Source organism: Choloepus didactylus, chromosome 18, assembly GCF_015220235.1.
Source record: "Choloepus didactylus isolate mChoDid1 chromosome 18, mChoDid1.pri, whole genome shotgun sequence".
In the NCBI taxonomy this organism is placed as follows: Eukaryota; Metazoa; Chordata; class Mammalia; order Pilosa; family Megalonychidae; genus Choloepus; species Choloepus didactylus.
The window spans coordinates 21,261,683-21,284,985 of NC_051324.1; the positions used below are offsets into that span (position 1 = coordinate 21,261,683).

The following is a 23,303-nucleotide window of genomic DNA, read 5'->3' on the forward strand; positions in this document are numbered from 1 at the left end:
TGTGGTGGCCTTCTTTGTCTCTCAAAACATCCCTGCATTTGAAGTCTATTTTATCTGAGATTAATATTGCTACACCTTCTTTCTTTTGGCTGTAGCTTGCATGAAATATTTTTTTCCATCCTTTCACTTTCAGTTTCTTTGTGTCCCTGTGTCTAAGATGAGTCTCTTGTATGCAACATATTGATGGTTCATTTTTTTTGATCCATTCTGCGAATCTATATCTTTTAATTGGGGAGTTTAATCCATTTACATTCAACGTTATAACTGTGAAGGCATTTCTTGAATCGGCCATCTTATCCTTTGGTTTATGTTTGCCATATTTTCCTCTCTGTCTATTAATATCCTTTATTGTACCCATACCAAATCTCTTTAGTACTGAACCTTTCTCCAAGTCTCTCTGTCCTTTCTTTGTTTCTCTGTCTGTAGGGCTCCCTTTAGTATCTCCAGTAGGGCAGGTCTCTTGTTAGCAAATTCTCTCAGCATTTGTTTGTCTGTGAAAAATTTAAGCTCTCCCTCAAATTTGAAGGAGAGCTTTGCTGGATAAAGTATTCTTGGCTGGAAATTTTTCTCACTCAGAATTTTAAATATATCGTGCCACTGCCTTCTTGCCTCCATGGTGGCTGCTGAGTAGTCACTACTTAGTCTTATGCTGTTTCCTTTGTATGTGGTGAATTGCTTTTCTCTTGCTGCTTTCAGAACTTGCTCCTTCTCTTCTGTGTTTGACAGTGTGATCAGTATATGTCTCGGAGTGGGTTTATTTGGATTTATTCTATTTGGAGTTCACTGAGCATTTATGATTTGTGTATTTTTGTTGTTTAGAAGATTTGGGAAGTTTTCCCCAACAATTTCTTTGAATACTCTTCCTAGACCTTTACCCTTTTCTTCCCCTTCTGGGACACCAATGAGTCTTATATTTGGACGTTTCATATTATCTATCATATCCCTGAGGTCCATTTCGATTTTTTCAATTTTTTCCCCATTCTTTCTTTTATGCTTTCATTTTCCATTCTGTCATCTTCCAGGTCACTGATTTGTTGTTCAACTTCCTCTAGTCTTGTACTATGAGTGTCCAGAATCTTTTTAATTTGGTCAACAGTTTCTTTAATTTCCATAAGATCATCCATTTTTTTATTTAGTATTGCAATGTCTTCTTTATGCTCTTCTAGAGTCTTCTTGATTTCCTTTATATCCCGTACTATGGTCTCATTGTTCATCTTTAGTTCTTTGAGTAGCTGCTCTAGGTGCTGTGTCTCTTCTGGTCTTTTGATTTGGGTGCTTGGGCTTGGGTTATCCATATCGTCTGGTTTTTTCATATGCTTTATAATTTTCTGTTGTTTTTGGCCTCGTGGCATTTGCTGAACTTGATAGGGTTCTTTTAGGGTTTGTAGACCTATTGAAGTCCTTATCTCTAATTTATCAGATCTACAGCTTCGTGGAGTACACTTTCTCTAACTAACCAGCAGGTGGCGTCCACGAGCCACCTGTTCTCCACAAGCCAGTTCTCCCCTGCTTAGCCTTTTTGGTGAGTGGGGGAGTGAGTCTTGTGGGGCCCAATTGGTGTACCAAGCTTGCGTGTGTAGTTGGTGTTGCCTGCCCTGTATGTGGGGCGTGTTTCTGGGCAGTCAGGGAGGGGGGGTGGCCCTAACAATCAAATCTCCCTGATGATCCTAGAGTTTTAAAGCTGCTGCAATAGTCTAATCCTTCAGTTCAGTCCTGCCACAGTTTGTCTCTGCCACTGACCCACAAGTCCTTGGTATTGGCGTATGGCTCCTGAGACTTGCAAGTGGGCCCCTCTTCCAGGCTGTGCACCCCGGGTCCTCTGTTGAGGGATGACTGTGCTATGTCACAGGTGAGTGCCGTCCCCCCAGGGCAGTTCTGGGCTGCTGGGCTGTGTAGGGAGGCTCCCAGTCTGCTGAAATGATGGCTGAATGGGGCTTTGTTAATTCACACTGCTCCACCTTCCCAACTCTGGGACAATCAGCTGAGGTTGCAGGGAAGGCTAATGTCCATGCCCAGTTTTGTGGTGTGTGCCTGTTAATTTGAAGCACTTCCGTCACACTGGGTTGTCTGAGGCAGCTCTGGGCTATGGGGCTGGCGATGGGCAGGAGTGTTTCCTGTCCACCAGGATGGTGGCTGTGAGCGGACACCCCCCTTTTCTTGGGAAGTTGTGGTGTTTAGTGAATTTTCTCAGCCACTGGATTATTGCCTTTTGTCTCAGAGCTCTCTTAGTTCTGCTCTTGACTTGACGTGCCCAAATTGCAATTCTTTGAAGCTTTCTGTATTGGGCTTCTTAGAGTAATTGTTTTAGAAAAAGAAAAAAGGATTTAAAAAAAAAAAAAAAAAAAAGGGCCCTCCTCAGAGATCTAATGGGTTATTGAAATGCTAATAGACAAAGCAACCAGGGCCATTAAGGAAAGGTCCACAGGGCAGAGAGAGATCAGCTTTTCTTCGGGATTTGCATATGCGCCTCAAGGCCTGAGCTCCGCCCTTCCCCTTTCTGTGTTCACCAGAACTCCAAAAATCCTCTGCTTTTATTTTGGAGTTTTTCGTGTTGTTTTTTTTTTTTCTATGCCTGTCTCCTCTCTGCTGGGCTGGCAGCTCTCAGATTCTCTGGTGTCTGGTCTCAGTCTATCTATGGTTGGAGTATGGATCAGTAGAATGAGTTTCCGATAAGGGCTGCCACTGCAGTTCTCCCTTCTCCTTCCCGGAGCCGGCAGCCCCTCCTCCCACGGGACTGAGCCTGGCAGGGAGGGGCGGGGGTCCCCTGGCCGCAAAAACTTACAGATTTCGCTGATCTCAGCAGTTCGACATTTTCATGAGTGTTGTATGAAGTATGCCCAAAGACAGATTGCTCTGTGGTGTCCAGTCCACGCAGTTCCTGGCTTTCTACCTACTTTCCTGGAGGAGTAACTAAAACTTACAGCTCACCAGTCTGCCATCTTGCCCCGCCTCCCTCCCTGCTTTCTCTTAGGATAACATTTAGCTATTAACATTTTCTTTTCATTCTGACCTTCATGCTCCTTTAAATAACCATATGCAGAATGCTTTATACTTGTTAGTAAGGCTTCTGTTAAGAATATGTTTTATTGTCTTAATATTCCTTACTCAAAATTCCTCATGATGTTTTTTTTTTGGAGTTTAGTGCAAAGAAAAAGTAATTGTTTTAGGTTGGTCTGTTGTCCCCAGGGATCAGACAACAGGCATTATTAACTTATCCATTCCATTAGCATTTGTTTATAGCTACTGTATTCAGGGCATTATGTACATATTGGATGTAAGATCCAGTGCCTGCCCTCACTGAGCTTACTGTCTAGTTGGAGAGACAGATGCATCGTCAGATAATTATAATAGAATGTTGCATTTGTAGAGCTGTTGTATTATTGGGAATCTGTGGGAATACTGGAGTTGATGACTTTCACCCAGTCTGGGAGAGGGAGAAGGAGAGGAAGAGGAAAGGCTTCCTGGAAGAGGGGCATGTGATGAGGAAGATGAGGAAGGGCATTCCCTAAGCTGGAGGCATGAAGATGTAACTAGAATGGTATATGTGAGGCTATAAAAAATTCAGCTTTTATTGAGTAAAATTTTGGAGTTGGGAATGTTAGGAGACGAGGCTCGATAAATAGACAAGAGCCAGATCATGGAGGGTGTTGCCTGCCTCATTAAGAATCCTGTAAGGCCTTAAGGACAGCAGTGATTTTTTCAGATATCTGTGTCAGGTGGTTCACTCTCCCAGCTGTGGGAAAGATGGATTTAGAGGGATAGGATGGGAGACTAGATTTGGGAAACTCCTGTAGAAGTTGAGATAAAAAGTGATGAGAGCAGTGAAAGTAGAAGGTAAGGAATGAGGAACAGATTTGGTAAGTAACTAGCAGGTAAAATCAGCAGAACTTCATTTTGGTGGGATGTGGAAGGAAAGGGGGGAGTCAAGAATAATGTTCAGTTTTTGGCACAGGTGACTAGATGCGTGTTGGTACTGCCAACTGGAAGAGTACAGTTAAGAAGAGCAGGTTTAAGAGAGAAGATAAATGAATTTCCTGTAGAACATATAAAGTTTGAGGTTCCTGAGAACCTCCAGATGAGGGTATCCAGCAGATAATTTTAAATTTTATATTTCTGAGATGCATGCATGTATTCTTTAGTAATTTAATATATCTCAAATTGGGAAGTATTTTTAAATCAATGGTAGGTCACTGTTTAAGTGGCAATACTTTTTTTTTTTTTTTTGGTCTGGTGTGTCTCTTAAATTGATGGTACTTAAGATTTGATGAAAAACTGAGTTTGACACTCTGGGGAGAGAAATTAGGTGAGAAGTAAGAGCAGTTGGGGTAATTTTTGAGCTCCTATGGGATGTTCATTTAGAGATACTTAGCAGTTTGAAGAGTGGAGAAGAGGTCTGGGCTGAAGATGTAGATTTAGGAGTCTGTTATCATAAAGGTGATGGTTAAAAACTTAGGAGTGAGTGAGATCACCCAGGGAAGGTATAAAGAGTGAGAAGAACAGAGGGAAAGGTTTGGAACTGTGGAGAACACCAAAGAGCATTGTGGCCAGACCAGGACAGTGCAGGATCATGGGAGCTAGGGCTGTAAGAACGTGTGTTAAACATTGAGGCAGGTGCTTATCAATGTTATTTGCCTGAGACCATTTTGGTACTATAAGGGCTGAAAAATGTACACTGGGTTTGGCAATTAGGACGTCATTGGTGTCCTTAACAGGTGCTGTTTCAGAAATAGTGGGGATGGATGCCAGATTGCAGTGGGTGAGGCTTTATGGGAAGTAAGGAAGTGGAGACCACAAGACAGTAGTCTATTGGCCAGAGTCCGAGTCAGAGGAGAGAGATCAGATGCCATCTAGAGGGAGATAGAAGTCAAGGCAGATACTTTTAGAATGAGTAGCTTGAGTATGCCTAAATTAAGAAGGAGCCAGTAGCAGTTGAAAGTAAAGAGCGAAGTATGATAATTGATGGAATAGTATGCTGAGGAGTTAGTAGGGATAAGGTTAAAAGTCAAGCAGAGGAGAACAGCCTCTGAACCTACTAGAAAAGAGGTCTGGAGAGATGTGATGTAGATCAGTTAGGTGGGAAGTTATAATTGAGGATTTTAAGTTTTCAGCTTTACAGTGGCTGGAGTAAGACACATGGGGTGTCCAGAGTAGATTTGAAGACAGTGGTGGGAGTATTAAAGGATTGTTGAAGAAACTGAAAAGGATTGGCAGTTACGCTGAGAGCCCAGGTGGATTTCAAGAAAACACAATTGCAGGTGAATGTGAGTTCTTCCCAGAGCACTCAGCCTACTTAGTGATGGAGAAAACAAATAGATTATAGTGGTAATTTAGGATTGGGATTTTGTCAGAGGGGTGTGGTGGAGTGCTGAGGTACAGAGGAATCAAGGGTGTGGACCCCATTGGGATCCCAGATGATGGGAGAGGGAAGAAAAGGAAGAGACCAGAAGAGGCCAATTGCCTTGGGGAAAAATGCAGGGATCCAGGAGATAGACATGTGAGATACAATGGAGTATCTGAATGAGAGGTGAGGGAGGCAGTTTTCTGTAGCAGTTAGAAGCACGGGGTCTGGAGTCAAATCTGGTTCCGATCACAGCTCTTCTGATCTCATGTTACTAGTTGGGACCTTGGGCATGTTACCCACTCTCTTAGTTCTCTCATCTAAAATAGGATACTGATAGAACTTAGATTAGAGGACTTTTGTGAGAATTGACTGAAATATTCATATACCGAGTCATGGTACTCATTAAATTGCTTAATAAATGTTTGCTTTTAATACTTGGAGGAGTCAGAGATTATGATCAGACAGTAGAATATTGGAGTGATGTCTATGCTGGCTTAAGGTAAAGCAGTCATTCTTGTAATAAAATATCTTGGCCCCCAAGGTGGCTAGTGGAAGGAAAATCTTCAGTAAGGCTGGGAGTTCCTGAATATCATGGCCCTTATTCTCATTCCCTGAAATTTTCCTTCCCCTTGAACTTTTTTAATCATTGTTGCCACTACCACTCTTTCCTTAAGTGCGTGCTTGCATTTAGTACTCTAGCCCAGGCTTGAACACAGGATCCTTCCCTTCCTTCATTGCTAGTAGCAACTATGAAGTAAGCCTGGAACATTTAAACAAGACTTTGATAAGGTCCAGAAATAACAGAAAGAAAGTAGAAGCATCATGTTAGATAATCGGGCATACAAGGTATGGCTTAAAAGCTTTTGCTTTTATACCTGAAACTATCAAACTACAACCCAGAACCCGTGAATCTCGAAGACAATTGTATAAAAATGCAGCTTATGAGGGGTGACAATGGGATTGGGAAAGCCATAAGGACCACACTCCCCTTTGCCTAGTTTATGGATGGATGAGTAGAAAAATAGGGGAAGGAAACAAATAGACAAAGGCACCCAGTGTTCTTTTTTACTTTAATTGCTCTTTTTCACTTTAATTATTATTCTTGTTATTTTTGTGTGTATGGTAATGAAGGTGTCAGGGATTGGTTTTGGTGATGAATGTACAACTATGTGATGGTACTGTGAACAATCGAATGTACGATTTGTTTTGTATGACTGTGTGGTATGTGAATATATCTCAATAAAATGATTAAATGAAAAAAAAATGCAGTGATAAAGTCTAGTCCAATTCTAGAAAAAAATTTTATGGTGACTTTTGAGCCAAACAAATACAATTTTATTCTACTAGGTTAAATTTGGTTCTCCCAAAATTTATACAAGTTTACTGATAAAATAAGCTACCATTATACCTATGAGATCTTTAAGATGGTTGAAAACTGTTTGTGTTTAATGAAATTATTATTTTGACAAACTATTTTTTAAAGAATTATATTTCATAGGATGTTTACAGACAGTATCAAAGATCTTTCTGGCAACTTAAGGTATGCAGGTATGTAAAGTATACAGGATGTGCTTTGTTAAAGAAAGGTGTGTAGTTTTGTCCTTGAGAATGTGTAGGACAAAGCCTGGGTGAATAGGGAAAGTTCTGGAAGTTTTTGGAAGTGAATTTTGGTTAGTCAATGCTGATTAAGATTTGATAAGTTTGTCTAAGGTACTGCAGTTTGTTCTAAAGTAAAATAGCTAGTTTTCATGAAGTAAGAAGCACGGATATATAAGACAAGACCGGAATGGATATGGAAAGTTATAAAGGGTTTGTGAGAGTGAATTTTGTTTGTCATAGACAATGCAGACCAGAAATTTGATAGGCTTGTTTATAATAACTTTTAAGAGCTTTTTGTGTCAAATTATATTCATACAAAACTGGAGTTTAGTTTTCTCTCTGTTAAAATAATGCAGATTGTTGGTCTTCTCTTAATGAAAGGTTATAAAAAGTTTTTCTTAGCCATCTGAGTATTCTGTCTAGAAGACAAAGATTCTATGTCATATCAGACTAATATCCTTGTTGATGTTTGTGTTGACCTTATCATCCTTTATTTTAGAAGACAAGTCTTACTTTTAAAAGAACTAAGTCTTTTTCTTACAACAATATTAACTCCCATTTTCACTTTGGTTAAATAAGGAATCAAATACTGTTTCACAGTAACCCAGTTTCCTGTTTAACATAATGTTTAAACCTAACAACCTTTTGACATTTTGACCTCCCAAAATTGAACCCTAAAGGATAGCTGTTTATTTCAAACTGTTGCAAGAGATTGTTTTTCCACCTTGTAAAAGTAAGGAGCTAACAAGTTAGTTTAATATACTACAAGAGAAGTGTTTGGGAAGTGTTATCAAAATTAAAAGGTTAATTTTAATCTTTAATTAAATTAAATCTTTAATTTAATTTAATTTAATTAATCTTCTGTTGGTTAATGTTCACGTTATATCCTGATAGTGATCTGCACGATGTGAGACAATGGTATGATGTTGTTAATTGTGTGGTTTTACTTATCATTAGAAGAATGTTACATGTCCTGGAAACAACCAAATTAACCTGTCAGTTACACTTCTTTGCTCTAATGCTTCTCTAAAAGTATACGTGGTCAGCTATAAGTCAGAACTTTGTCTTCAAAAAAAGAGGGGGCTTTAAAAGAGAAGCAAAGCAAGGATATAAATTATGTTCTACCTGTTAATTAACCTAACCCTGGTAAATGTGTAAAGGTGGGTCAAGACAAACCTTCTGCTTTGGTTTGTGGTTGACCCAATGTAAGTCAACTGTCAAATGTTCTTATTTCTGGAAACAGCTTCATTTATAAAATGCTCATCAGAAAATTAGGGCCTAGATTGTAAGCTCTAATAACAGTCACATCTATTCCTGAGCACTAACTGTTATTTCTAAATTCTGAGATGCTTTGCTTTTGTGTATAACCTGGTAGCTCCCTGGAACTCGGGGTATCCATGTGACACCTGAGACTCAAAGACACAGAGTTCTGCAGCTCTGGAAGTCAGCATTACTTCATACAGCAACTGCTAAAGAAGCTGAACAAAGATTAGACTTCAATTAGGGATGTGAATGAGGTTGATCTGGTTAGGGGTTAACGTAAATCTGAATACAGGGTAAAGATGATAACATCTGTATTTTAAGACTTTGGTTTGTGTGAGACCAAAGGAGGAAGAGATTTATTTTCTCCAAAATTAAAATTTTCTGTGGCACTCTAAAAAAAAAAAAAAAAAAGCTTTTGCTTTTGAAGGACCCAAGACTACCTTCTTGCTTAGTTCCCTGCCTTCCTGCAAACAGAAGAGGCTGTCTGTCCCTCTCGCCAGAGAATGCTGTTAGGCATGTCTAGACCTCTTGAGATCTAAAGCCAAGAGGGAAACCTCAAGAGAACATCTTTGCATGACAGTAAATGTATTTTTCTACTCTTTTGTTTTGTTTTTGCTTTTATTTTACAAGTAAAAAAAAAATTGTTACATAATGTACCGTAGTTCAAAAGGATACAGTTAAAAAGTTCTCATGAATTTTCTTCAGTTTTTCATTTACAGTAAAAAGATTACAGTGCATATTCTTAAATTGGAAGGATACAGAGATGATTAGCATGGCCCCTGTGTATGGATGACCTGCAAATTCATGAAGTGTTCCATATTTTTCTGCATGTTTTTATGTACAACTTCTCTAATAAAAAAATACATATTTAAAAAAAATTACACATTAACAAAATCAAGAAAATGCCCATAATCCCATCGTCCCCACATTGTTTTTATTTTTCCATGTTCCCTTCCAAGTTGTTAATATGTATACACAGCTCTTTATGACATCTGCCACCTACAAACTGTGTGATGGGCAAGTAATGTAAAGTGAGTTTGTTTTATGAAGACTTAAAGTCTTAATGTATATAAAGTTCTGACCATGGTGCCTAGTACCTGGAGGCTCTCCATAAATGTTATTTTCCTTCCTGCCCCCCCTCATCCTCAGGATGAGGAATATTGGGCTACTTGGGAATTCATGCTCCCTTACCTCTAGGAATAAAGCAGTGGTCACTCTGCAATAGAACTGGAATGTTTTGTGATACAAACCATGCAGTTGGCAATTCCAATTACCAAGTACAGTTAGAGATCTTAATAAGCCTGGGAGATGTCATACTTGAGTCTTTTTGCCGTTTCCCCAGATCTAGCCCACTCTGGCCCCTGGCCTGTAGGTCGGCTGCCTTGGTTGTCGTAATCCTGAACACAAGCTAGATGCTCAGTCTAGCTTTTGTGATTTGGTACAGGCTGTTACTTCACTCTGCTGTTCCTTCTCCCTGCCTGTGTGACTATTACTATTTGCTCAAGGCAAATTTCTCTAATTCCAGCCAATGTGATCTTTTACTTCAATAATTGTCCGGAAAATATATTCTTTACCTTAAAGGCTCACTGTATCTTAATGTTACTTTGTGGCTTGCTGTTTCTTTCTGTTTTTTTTTTTTTAATATATAGTTCTTAAAATTATTATTAGACAAGTTGTAGGCTTACAGAAAAATCATGCAGAAAGTACAGAGTTCCCATATACTCATCCTCTCACACACAGTTTTCCTGTTATTAAAACTGCATTATTGTGGTATGGTACTTTTGACACAAAAGATGAACAATATTATAATTATACTATTAACTGTATACCATACTTCACATTGGGTTCACTGTTTGTGTTTTATAGCTGTTTTTAAAGTTTTTATTGTGATAACATATATTCAACCTGAATTTTCCCATTGAAATCATTTTCAGGTATACAATTTAATGGTGTTAGTTACAGTCTGAATGTTCTGCTGCCATCACCATCATCCATATCCATAACATCTTCATCACCCTGCTGTCTCTTTTTATTGATCTTTTCAAAGAATTGGCTTTTGGTTTTATTGATTTTTTTTCTTTATTGTATTTCTCTTTTCTGTTTGAGTTCTGTTCATATATTTTATAATATCTTTCTTTCTGCTTACCTTGCATTTAATTTGCTCTTGGTGTCCTAGATTCTTACAGAAAAAGCTTAGATTATTAATTTGGACATTTTCCTTCCTTAAAAGCTTCAATGCTATAACATTCTTCTTAAGCACTGCTTTTGAGGCATCCCTCAAATTTTGATATGTTATGTTTTCACTTTCATTTGGTTAAAAATATTTTCTAATTTTCCTTGTGAGTTCTTATTTCACCCATAGATTATTTAGAAATATGCTCTTTAACTTTCAAATATTTGGGTGGTTTCCAGATATTTTTCTATTTCTAGTTTAATTCCATTGTGATCAGAACATACTATCTGATAAAGTTTTAGTCTTATAAAAGTCAATTAGATCAAATCGATAGTCTTTAAGTCTTTATTGTTAATGGTTTTTGTGTACTTCTGTCAGTTACTGATTGAGGAGTGTTAAAAATCTCTGACCTTTGTGGGTTTATGTATTCCCTTTTTAGATCTATCATTTTTTCCTTCATATATTTTGAAGCTCTGTTATTAGGTACATGTGTATTTAGGGTTATTTTGTTTTCTTGACAAATGAACTCCTTTCTCATTATGAGATGTCCCTTTTTATTCCTGATAATAAATCCAGTTTAACAGTCTATCGATATGGTTGGTTTTAAATCTACTGTCTTGTTCTTTGGGTTTTCTCTTTTCCTGTCTTCTTTTGGACTGAGTGTTTTTATGATTCTAAGTTATCTCTACTCTTTATTTTTCTACTTAATATGTTTTATTTTTTCTTTGGTTGCAATAGGATTTAATTGTACATATATTATAAACTCCACAATACGTTGTTAATGCTTTTGTTTTTAAAAAACCTTTTTCTTTTATAGAAATTGCAAAACAAGGAAAAAAATGTTCTACATTTTGCCCACATGTTGCTATTTCTGGTGGTCTCTATTCCTTTGTATAGATCCACATTTTATCTGGTGGTGGTTTCCTTCGGCTTAAAGAATGTCCTTTAACATTTCTTGTTATGCAGGACTGCAGGCAATGAATGGGGCTCAGTATTTGTCTGAAAGTGTTTATTTTGCCTTCATTTCTGTTGATATGTCTTCAAGTTCATTGATATTTTCTTCTGCAGTTTCTAATATGTATTGCTCCCATCCAGTGTATTTGTAAAGTTGCAGATGTTGTATTTTTAGCTTTAGAAGTTCCCCTTGGGCTGTTTTAAAATATTCTCAATGTATTCATGTTTTTCTTTAAATATAACTTTAAAATTTATAGTATCTGCTTTAAGATCCTTGTCTCTTAATTCCATTATCTGTGTTGTTTCTGGGTCTGTTGATTGATTTTTTTCTTCTGGTTATGGGCCATTTATTCGTACTTCTTTGTATGCCTCATGATTTTTGATGGGGTGCTGAACGTGGTGAATTTTATATTACTGATTGCTGGATTTTGTTATGTTCCTTTAAAGAATGTTGGGTTTGTTTTGTTTTGTTTTTCTGATACGCAGTTAAGTTAGTTAAGTTACTACTGGATTAGTTTGATCCTTTGGAGGATCATACTTAAAAGCTTAGTTATTGCAGATTCAGAGCAGCCTTTGTCCTGGGGCTAATTTACCTCAGGTGATACCTGACTGGGGACTCTACCCAATTCCCATGTATTACAATTTTTACCACTCTGGCTGGTGGGAACACAAACTGTTCCCAGCCTTGTATGAGCCATGGAACTTTTTCAGCCTACTGCTTTCTGGTGGTTCTTTCCCTGGTCTCAGGGTGTTTTACCCCATACAGATTGATAGTCAGCCAGAAGCTCGAGGAGAACCTTTCATAGATCTCTGAAGATCTCTTTCTATACATCTTCCTTTCCAGTACTTCTACTCCACAAGGTCTAGCTGCCTCCATCTCCCCAGAATCTAGACCGTCTCTTTGACTGATGCATGGTAACTACCACCAGGCAGTAAGCTGGGGCAGTTGTAGGATTCAGCCTCAATTATTTTCCTTTTCTCAAGGGTTGTGGTCTGTGTTGCCTGTTGTCAGATTTTGGAAAACCATTTTTTTTTAAATTCAATTTTCCTAAGATACATCATATAACATACACTCTTTCAAAGTATACAATCAGTTGTTCACAGTATCATCATATAGTTGTGCATTCAACACAATCTTTGAACATTTTCATTACTCCAAAAGATAAAATAAAAATTAAAATAAAAAAGAGCATCCAAAACATTCCATTCCCTTTCTCTCCCCATTGTTGATTTACTTTTTTTTAATTACATTCCGTTTTATTGAGATATATTCACATATCATACAGTTATTCGTGGTGTACAATCAATTGTTGACATTACCATCATATAGTTATGCCTTCATCACCCCAATCTATTTTTGACCACTTTCCTTACACCAGAAAGAATCAGAATCAGAATAAGAAATAAAAGTAAAAAAAAAACACCCAGATCACCCCCCATCCCACCTATTTTTCATTCTGTCTTTGTCCCCATTCTTCTACTCATCCATCCATACAGTGGATAAGAGGAGTGTGACCACAAAGTTTTCACAATCACACTTTCACCCATTGTAAGCTACACTATTATGCAATTGTCTTCAAGAGTCAAGGCTACTGGGTTGGAGTTTGATAATTTCAGGTATTTACTTCTAGCTATTCCAATACGTTAAAACCTAAAAAGTGTTATTTATATAGTGCGTAAGAGTGTCTGCCAGAGTGACCCCTCGACTCCATTTGAAATCTTTCAGCCATGAAGCTTTATTTCGTTTCATTTTACATCCCCCTTTTGGTCAAGAAGATGTTCTCAATCCCACTATGCTGGGTCCAGATTAATCCCCAGGAGTAATATCCTGCGTTGCCAGGAAGATTTACGCCCCTAGGAGTCAGGTCCCATGTAGGGGGGAGGCAGTGAGATCACCCGCTGAGGTGGCTTAACTAGAGAGAGAGGGCCACATCTGAGCAACAAAGAGGTACTTGGGGAGACTCTTAGGCACAATTACAAGCAGGGGGAAACCATTGTTTTTAATACTTTGTTCAGTTTAATACTTCGCTAAACAGCTTTTCCCATCCCTTCTTTCTCCGCTCTACCTCCTACTCCAGGGTTACTTGTATTTGGTCTTACTTTAACGATGTTTATACTGTCTCAATTAATTTTAAATTGAAATATAATCCACACATAGCATAATGTTGTACTGTATAATTCACTGATTTTTAGTATATTCACAAAATTGTGCAACCATCACCACTAATTCCAGAGCATTTTCATCACCCCCCAAAAACCGCATTCCCATTAGTGGTGAGTAGCTTCTTATTCCTTCCTGCTCCAGTCTCCCAGCCCCTGGCAATTACTTATTTATGTTTTATCTTTATGAATTTGTCTATTCTGAACATTTCATATAAATGGATTCATACTATATGTGTTCTTTTTTGTCTGGCTTTCACTTAGCATAATGTTTTTAGGAATCATCCATGTTGTAGCATGTATCAGAACTTTGTTCCTTTCTATGGCTGAATAATATTCCATTGTGTATATATACCACATTTTGTTTATCCATTCATCAGTTGATAGACATTTGGGTTTTCATCTTTTGCGTATTATGAATAATGCTGCAATGAACATTAGTGTACAAGTTTTTGTGTGGGCATAGGTTTTCATTTGGGTGTATACCTAACTAGATTTGTTTGGGTCATAAAGTTGTTTAACCTTTTGAGGAACTTCCAGACTATTTTCCAAAGTGGCTGTACCATTTTGCGTCCCCCCTAGCAGTGTATGAGGGTTCCATCCTGTCTAATACTTGTCATTATCTGTCTTTTGATGATAGCTGTCCTGGTTGTTGGGAAGTAGTATCATAGTTTTGATTTACATTTCCCTGGTGACTATCAGTATTGAGCTCAATTCTTTAGAGAACTAGGAAGAATGTAACTAAAGTATCAGCAGTCCTTAGCTCCCTGTCTCACATGGCATAATTCTTTTCTACTGTCTTCAGATTGTGAATAAGTGGAACACAGCTCTCATTGGCCTTATGACATACTTTCGGGAGGCTGTGGTGAACACCCAGGAGCTGCTGGACTTGCTGGTAAAGTGTGAGAATAAGATCCAGACACGTATCAAGATTGGTCTCAACTCCAAGATGCCGAGTCGGTTCCCCCCTGTTGTGTTCTACACCCCTAAGGAGTTGGGTGGACTTGGCATGCTTTCCATGGGTCATGTGCTCATCCCCCAGTCTGACCTCAGGTAGGCCTTGCCTGAAAATCCTACTGACCCCTGTTGCTTATTTGGGGGTGTGTGCTTCTTTTCTTTTAGGTTTTATGCTTTTTCTAATCTTGGTGGTGTCCAAAACAGGTGGTCAAAGCAGACAGATGTAGGTATCACACACTTTCGTTCAGGAATGAGCCATGAAGAAGATCAGCTGATTCCCAACTTGTACCGCTACATACAACCATGGGAGAGTGAGTTCATTGATTCTCAGCGTGTCTGGGCTGAATATGCACTCAAGCGACAAGAGGCCATTGCTCAGAACAGGTGGGCATCCAGGGGAGCGCAGCAGTCCTGATGGGCGAAAAGGGTGGTGAACTTTTGAGCCTTGTGTGGAGGTCAGGATCAGCATGTCATACTTTTCATGGAGACAAGACAGGTTCTGCTCCTGACTCTATCCTTGATCAGGAAGGAATGCTGAGCTCTTCATATGAGAAAGTATTTGACTTTAATCTTTTTTTCTTTTTCAGACGGCTGACTTTAGAAGATCTGGAGGATTCATGGGATCGTGGCATTCCTCGAATCAACACCCTCTTCCAGAAGGACCGGCACACATTGGCATACGACAAAGGCTGGCGTGTCCGAACTGACTTTAAACAGTACCAGGTACATATGAGGTAGCGGGAGAGATTTTCCCTCAATCAAGGTAATCCACGGCCATAATGGGATACCTGCGGCAGTGGGAACCCAGAACATTGACTGGTATTGCCTTGTCATCTAGGTTTTGAAGCAGAACCCTTTCTGGTGGACACATCAGCGGCATGATGGGAAGCTGTGGAACCTGAACAACTACCGTACAGACATGATCCAGGCCCTGGGCGGTGTGGAAGGCATTCTGGAACACACACTCTTCAAGGGCACGTACTTCCCTACCTGGGAGGGGCTTTTCTGGTGAGGATTCTCTTCTCCTCTATCAGTCCTCTTAGCTCATCCCTTGTGCACTTGTATGGTTTACTGTGGTGTTTCCCAGCTGGCCACCCCAGGAGGTCAGCAGTGCTCTGGGAGATGGCTTGGGACGACCTCACCTGGTTTCTTTTGCTTCCCAGGGAGAAGGCCAGTGGCTTTGAGGAGTCTATGAAGTGGAAGAAGCTAACTAATGCTCAGCGGTCAGGATTGAACCAGATTCCCAATCGTAGATTCACCCTCTGGTGGTCCCCAACCATCAACCGAGCTAATGTGAGTGTGATTGGCAGACATGGGAGATTGGAAGCTAAAGGCTAGATTACTGTCTTAGTTCTGTCCTGAGAATCAAAGTTCTTTGGTCTTTAGTGTCACATTCTCCTCTTGTCAGGTATATGTAGGCTTCCAGGTGCAGCTGGACCTGACAGGTATCTTTATGCACGGCAAGATCCCCACACTGAAGATCTCTCTCATCCAGATCTTCCGAGCTCATTTGTGGCAGAAGATCCATGAGAGCATCGTAATGGACTTGTGTCAGGTGGGCTAGAATCGAGGGGAGAGGATACCAGAAAAAAAGACGTCAGCTTGTTCTTTTGGGTATGGGAAATCCACCCTGGAAGCTCTGAGGCTGAGGCTACTTTTGTCGTACCGGGTGCCACATTATCTTAAATTCTCCAAGCCCTCACTCTTAAGTGGACTTCCATAACAACAGTCATAATCTTTTCACCTTTGCTTCCAGGTGTTCGACCAGGAACTGGATGCACTGGAAATAGAGACAGTACAAAAGGAGACAATCCACCCCCGGAAGTCCTATAAGATGAACTCTTCCTGTGCAGATATCCTGCTTTTTGCCTCTTATAAGTGGAATGTCTCCCGGCCCTCACTGCTGGCAGACTCCAAGTGAGTGCCTTATGACCCAGGAACCTGAGTTTTACTGTTCTTCTAGCAGTATTATTTTGGGAATTGTCCCTGCCTGTCTTTCTTTCAAACTCAGAGCCAGTATTACCCCAGGATCCTCTTAATGCCCTCAGCCAGGTCTGCTGATTCTCTAAGGGACCTGCTGATCTGGAACAGGCAGGGGGGTGCTTTTTGGGTTATTAGGAGTAGAGTTTGGAGTTTTTTATTGTGGTTATGGGGACATCAGTTATCCCTGTGATTTGCTGGAAACCTGACTCTCTGACCTGCCTCCGCCTGCAGGGATGTGATGGACAGCACCACCACACAGAAGTATTGGATTGACATCCAGTTGCGCTGGGGGGACTATGATTCCCATGACATTGAGCGCTATGCCCGGGCCAAGTTCCTGGACTACACCACAGACAACATGAGTATCTACCCTTCGCCCACGGGTGTTCTTATTGCCATTGACCTGGCCTATAACCTGCACAGGTGAGTTGGGCTCAGAAGCAAGTATTTTCCATGACCCCCATACTTGAATATAGGCATATTTTTCAGTTTGCCCAGGTGAGGTGAGGTTAACCCTTTCCTCCCCTTGGTCACTTGCTGACTCTTCTTTCTGCTGATACGCACATGAGCAGGCTTTTGTCAGCCTGGCCAGCTACCGGCTCTGGTGAATTGGTCTGTCTTCCTCTGTGGCGTTTCACATTATCTTGTGCTTGGAACTATCGTCTGGCCTTAACTTTTCTTGTTCCTTCCACCCTCACAGTGCCTATGGAAACTGGTTCCCAGGCAGCAAGCCTCTCATACAGCAGGCCATGGCCAAGATCATGAAGGCAAACCCTGCCTTATACGTGTTGCGTGAACGGATCCGCAAGGGGCTGCAGCTCTATTCATCTGAGCCCACTGAACCCTATTTGTCCTCCCAGAACTATGGTGAGCTCTTCTCCAACCAGATTATCTGGTTTGTGGATGACACTAATGTCTACAGAGTGACTATCCACAAGGTGAGTGTTGGGAACGATGTAGGGATTTGGGACCCTATATATGACTAGGGGAGGGTAATAAGGAAATGGGTGTACATATTAGGATAAAGTGGGCTGTTTGTTTCTAGACCATACTAACTGATGTAATTCTGTAGACTTTTGAAGGGAATTTGACAACGAAGCCCATCAATGGGGCCATCTTCATCTTCAACCCACGCACAGGGCAGCTGTTCCTCAAGATAATCCACACATCTGTGTGGGCTGGACAGAAGCGTTTGGGGCAGGTGAGTGGGTTAAAGCATACAAAGACTGTAGATCATTACTGCCTCTTATTCTTTTTTGGGGGGTGGGTGGGGTGAGAGTATATCTGTTATTTCTTTCTGTTGAAAAAAATGAGGGCATCTCATGTGAATGTTTTCCCTAAATTAACTTGGGACGTATTTTTCCATAGGAAGCCCAAGAGTGTGTAAGGTCCTTCATTTCCTGCAGTTGGTCTATCTGCTTCCTGAATCTCCCCTCTCTAATCTTTCTTGAACACAGCTACCAAAAGTTATATTTCTAAACATTCATGTAATTATGTCACTTTCATCAAATCTCTTTTCTACCTCAAAACCTTTGGTAGAACCTTCCTTCTTGCTGAATTTGCCTCTTCTTTTTGTTCTTAGACATTTGATTTCTGGCTATGCTATACCTGTCCAGCCATATTTTGCTCTTCCTTTAAAGCGTGTTTCCTTGTGCAGTCAGTCCAGGGTCCTAGTATCCTGAGGACATGGTGTTCATTTCTACCTCTGTGCCTCTGCTCATCTTTCTCTTTCTAGAATGAACTCCCCTCTTTCCTCTGTTAATGTCTTCAGACCCATTTCTTTGCACAGCTTCTTATAAACCTAGTAGTCTTAATTCCTTTTGTCTCTCAACTCCTGAAATATATAGTTTAGCATATGATCATATACTGACTTGTGGTATTTTCTTGTATGAGCTTTGTTTGGCTAGCTAGATGGAAAAACCCTTTGGGGCAAGGCCATTTGGCACTTCTTTTGTACCTCCTATAGTATCTAACGTTCAAGAACAGTGCTCAATATATAAACGTAATCTTATTATTTCAAGACTAGGATCTTCTGTTCTGGTTGATCTGAGAAGGTGGGAACTCGGTTTCCATTCTCTTCTCTTGTCCTTTAGTTGGCTAAGTGGAAGACGGCTGAGGAGGTGGCTGCCCTGATCCGATCTCTGCCTGTGGAGGAACAGCCCAAGCAGATCATTGTCACTAGGAAGGGCATGTTGGATCCATTGGAGGTGAGATGGTAGAAGAGGTAGAAGAAATGAGGGCTGAAACCCTAGGCTCTGTTTCTAATCTTGGACTTTACCTTGTCTTAGGTGCACTTGCTGGACTTCCCAAATATCGTGATCAAAGGGTCAGAGCTCCAGCTCCCCTTCCAGGCTTGTCTCAAGGTGGAAAAATTTGGGGACCTCATTCTGAAGGCCACTGAGCCCCAGATGGTTCTCTTCAACCTCTATGATGACTGGCTCAAGACCATCTCATCTTACACGGTGTGAAGCCACCTCAGGAAGAGGGTCACTCCAGGAGGAGTGGGTTTGGGGCAGGAAGGAAGATCCTGTGCCTCAGCTTTTCCCCATAAGCCCTTCAAATGGGACCAATTTCATATCTTTAGCCTGTGGATGAGGCAGGGACTCTATGCTGTCCATATCAAGTTGACTCACTCATGGTGGGGGGCGGGTTGAGGCCTTAGAGTTTGAAATCAGTTCTTAGATTAGCAGAAACGATAGGATAGAGCAAAGAGAGAGAACCTCAAGTGGCCGACTTCTCACTCTTCTCATCTCTTCCAGGCTTTCTCCCGCCTCATCCTGATTCTGCGAGCCCTGCATGTGAACAATGACCGGGCAAAGGTGATCCTGAAGCCAGACAAGACTACTATTACTGAACCACACCACATCTGGCCCACTCTGACTGATGAGGAATGGATCAAGGTGGAGGTGCAGCTCAAGGATCTTATTTTGGCTGACTATGGCAAGAAAAACAAGTGAGCAGTGGTGATGGGGAGACAGGAGATCCAAGAAGGGTGAAGTGGGTGGCTCAGTATATGGTTTCTGGGCTTTTCTGGAGCATCTGCATCTCTGACCTTTGGGCCCAAGTGAGTGTGTTCAACTAGGCCACATTGTGTGTGCAGTGATTTATGTGCCTGAAACTCAGAGGTTTCTCAAGAAATTGTCTGTTCTGGAGATGCCTATAGGAGAGAGATAGGCTTGTTTACAGGTAGTATAGGAAGCGTCAATGTTTCTGGGCTTCAGTCTGATTTTCAGGCATTATTCTCAGTGGGGCACTGTTACCATTTTGAATAGGGTATTTGTTTACTGTCCATATACCACAGGAAGTTTGCCATCCCAGACCCCAAGTACCGCTAATAGCAGACACTCACACCTTTCCTCTCCTCTTCATTGTGACAACAGAGAATGTCCAGATACCCCCAAGGGTGTATTGACTCTGAGAACCATTGTTCTAGGGTTTCCATTTTTGAGAATTTCCTTGTGCCTAGGGCACTAGATATGTTACGTGGGGATTGTCTGGGGCAAAAACTTGGACTCCCCTGCCCCTCCCAAGTTAACCTTGCATTGAAGCAGAAGTGACCAAGGAGTTGGGATCCTTGTGGTGTGACCCAAACTGTCCCCACAGCGTGAATGTGGCATCATTGACACAATCTGAAATTCGAGACATCATCCTGGGTATGGAGATTTCAGCGCCATCCCAGCAGCGGCAGCAGATAGCTGAGATTGAGAAGCAGACCAAGGAACAGTCACAGCTGACCGCAACACAGACTCGCACTGTCAACAAGCATGGCGACGAGATCATCACCTCCACCACGAGCAACTATGAGACCCAGACTTTCTCATCCAAGACTGAATGGAGGGTCAGGTACTGCGAGAGCGGGAGGGAGGGATGCAAGGGGTACTGGTTCTACTTGAGATGCTTGAGCTGAGAAATGCTGACATATTCCCTGTGTGTTTTCAGGGCCATCTCTGCTGCCAACCTGCACCTAAGGACCAATCACATATACGTGTCATCCGATGACATCAAGGAGACTGGTTACACTTATATCCTTCCCAAGAATGTACTTAAGAAGTTCATCTGCATCTCTGACCTTCGGGCCCAAGTGAGTATGTTCAACTGGCCACATTGTGTGTGCAATGATTTGTGTGCCTGAAACTCACCTGAGATTTCCTGGAACCTGAGATGCTGGTTTCAAAGTTCATGGAAGAGTAAACCTACAAGGATAGCCAAAACAATGAGGATTTTGATCTCTACTAGTTATCAAAATATATTATAAAGTTATGGTAATTAGAATGACATGTTGGCATAGAAGTAGTATTGGTGTAGAAGACAATAGCATATAGCAGTTAGAAATGCATTTATATATATGTAATAAATGTGGGGTATGAAATCTGTGGGATTCTGGGATTAAGGAAGCCTTACCATGTTAAAACAATGAAAAAGGAGGTTAGATCTCTGCCTCACATCACTCACAAAAATAAAATCTAGGTGGAGATCCAAATGTAAAATACTAAACTATAGAGCATTAGAAGGAAATATTTAGGACTTGAGTATTGGAATAGCCTCCTTAAACAAGACTCAAAACACAAAGCTATTATGGCAGTTAATAATTTGTGTGTGACAAAAGGTACTACAAAAGATAACCTAAAAATGGGAAGAAAATATTTCCAAAACTAAGAGGTAATTAGCATCTAGAATAAAGAATTTTGAGAAGTCAATAAGAAAAAGGTAATTTGAGAAGAATGGGCAAAAATATGAAAAGGTAGTTCAGATAAAGAATTGCAAATGGTAAATATATTATGAAAAGATGTTTAACTTTACTAATAATTAGAAAAATCCATATTTTATGAAACACCATTTGGTAGCCATCAGGTTGACAAGTTTGAAAAGATTGCTAATATCCTATGTGGGTGAGGTTATAGGAAACAGGTACTTTTACTTCATTGATGTTGATATAAAATTAAAAATACTACCTAGTGCTGTTTACAAATATGTGTTCAACTTGTGAATATTCATTAAGCTGTATGCTTATGTGCTCTATTTCATTACATATATTATACTTAAGTAAACTGTAAAAAATCAACCGTAGAACCTGTGAACAGTGTAGATCCTAGACCCCACGCACACGATTCTGATGTGGTGCATCTGAGATGAGGTCCATTCATAATTCCAATGCAGGAGGTTCTGAGTGTATTTTGAGCAACACTGTTCTTGTTCTTGGAAGAGGGGGAAGCACAGGGCTGACAGCATCTAGACTCTGGGCTAGTGCTAAGAATAATTTTGGCTCCTGACCCACTTGTCTTCAGATTGCAGGATACTTGTATGGGGTGAGCCCACCAGATAACCCTCAGGTGAAGGAGATTCGCTGCATCGTGATGGTGCCACAGTGGGGCACACATCAGACTGTGCACCTGCCGGGCCAGCTGCCGCAGCATGAGTACCTCAAGGTAAGTAGTGGTGGTGTACCTTGGGGTTGGGGAGAACTATCAGGTGGTGGAGGGGAAGCAGGCATGTTCCTCTCAAAGTTGGGAATTCCTGCTTGCAGATGGGATTCTAAGCAGTTGTTTATTGCTCTTTGCCTATAGGAGATGGAGCCCTTAGGTTGGATCCATACTCAGCCCAATGAGTCACCCCAGCTGTCACCCCAGGATGTCACCACCCATGCCAAAATCATGGCTGACAACCCATCTTGGGATGGTGAGAAGACCATTATCATCACCTGCAGGTGGGCTTGGGTCCCCCCCCCCCCCCAGTGGAGGCAAGCATTAGAGGCCAGGACCCCAGAATGGTGGTCTGAGCTCTGACTCTGTCCCCATCCCTCCCCCCAGCTTCACACCAGGCTCCTGCACACTGACAGCCTACAAGCTGACTCCCAGTGGCTACGAGTGGGGGCGCCAGAACACAGACAAGGGCAATAACCCCAAGGGCTACCTGCCCTCACACTATGAGCGGGTCCAGATGCTGCTGTCCGACCGCTTCCTTGGCTTCTTTATGGTCCCTGCTCAGTCTTCATGGAATTACAACTTTATGGGTGAGGGAGGTGTCTTGGGCAAAGGGTGGCATGTTGTGTGGGTTGGGGAAGCAGAGGGAATTGGGGATGGGATTGGGCCATCACCCTTAGTACTTGGGGCCTGGCTCTGGCTTGGTGGTGGCCAAGGGGCCCAGGTTAGGAGAGGCAGGTGGACCCCTTGTCAGTATTTGGTGTTTCCTTCTATCCCAAGGTGTCCGGCATGATCCCAACATGAAGTATGAGTTGCAGCTGGCAAACCCCAAAGAATTCTACCATGAGGTGCACAGACCCTCCCACTTCCTTAACTTTGCCCTCCTACAGGAGGGTGAAGTCTACTCTGCGGACCGCGAGGACCTCTATGCCTAGTTGTTTGCTCACCTACTCCTGCTTCAGATGCCCCCAAAACTGGAGACTTTTAGCCCCCATAGACAAGCTGGTGACATTCAGCAGCTTGGCTCCTTTTCCCTCTATTTCTTGCATGTTTTTGTGTTTACCTCTTGGTGGCTTGTAATCCTGAACAAAATATAACAATAAATTTTGTATAAATTGGAGTTTTGCTCCTTTTCTTTTTGTTTCGTTTTGTTTCTTTTCTTCCTGAGCTCAATTTCGGGGTGTAGGGTTGGTGGGAAGCTGAACTGGGCCCTTATTCACAGCAAGGTGCTGAGCTCAGCCTTAAGGGGGCCAGAGGCCCAGGCGCTGTGGGCTAGCTATCCCCCAGATTCAGGAATGAGCTGGGGTTGGGATTTTTCACGCCTACTGCCCTAACCACATTCCAAACCATCTCCCCTTTTACAACACAATTTCGAACAGTTGCCATTTTCTGTGGCTGGGAGCTCTGTGGCTTGTGGCCTGCAGCTGTGGGCCCTTGTTAAGCTTTCCCTGTC

General features: G+C 41.4%; 1 protein-coding gene and 1 non-coding gene across 5 annotated transcripts in view; both read left to right on the forward strand.

Annotated features, from left to right (window-relative positions):
• PRPF8 (pre-mRNA processing factor 8) overlaps positions 1–22,970 on the forward strand; it is a 41,816-nt gene extending 18,846 nt beyond the window's left edge. For 3 of the 4 annotated variants that reach the window (XM_037809160.1, XM_037809162.1, XM_037809161.1), the window contains exons 25-43: positions 14,296–14,543; positions 14,652–14,831; positions 15,035–15,170; positions 15,286–15,455; positions 15,611–15,740; positions 15,856–16,002; positions 16,204–16,364; positions 16,662–16,853; positions 17,131–17,368; positions 17,503–17,631; positions 18,524–18,637; positions 18,719–18,892; positions 19,190–19,383; positions 20,034–20,273; positions 20,370–20,511; positions 21,716–21,856; positions 21,995–22,134; positions 22,238–22,440; positions 22,631–22,785. In XM_037809160.1, coding sequence (XP_037665088.1) covers positions 14,296–14,543; positions 14,652–14,831; positions 15,035–15,170; positions 15,286–15,455; positions 15,611–15,740; positions 15,856–16,002; positions 16,204–16,364; positions 16,662–16,853; positions 17,131–17,368; positions 17,503–17,631; positions 18,524–18,637; positions 18,719–18,892; positions 19,190–19,383; positions 20,034–20,273; positions 20,370–20,511; positions 21,716–21,856; positions 21,995–22,134; positions 22,238–22,440; positions 22,631–22,785 — 3,234 coding nt within the window. Of the gene's footprint in view, positions 1–14,295; positions 14,544–14,651; positions 14,832–15,034; positions 15,171–15,285; positions 15,456–15,610; positions 15,741–15,855; positions 16,003–16,203; positions 16,365–16,661; positions 16,854–17,130; positions 17,369–17,502; positions 17,632–18,523; positions 18,638–18,718; positions 18,893–19,189; positions 19,384–20,033; positions 20,274–20,369; positions 20,512–21,715; positions 21,857–21,994; positions 22,135–22,237; positions 22,441–22,630 lie in introns of all 4 variants that reach the window. The other variant, XM_037809163.1, reaches the window with a different exon arrangement.
• LOC119515073 lies at positions 8,922–9,027 on the forward strand. Its single transcript, XR_005212968.1, has one exon. It is a non-coding gene; the product is annotated as a U6 spliceosomal RNA (small nuclear RNA).
• Positions 22,971–23,303: the final 333 nt, after the last annotated feature.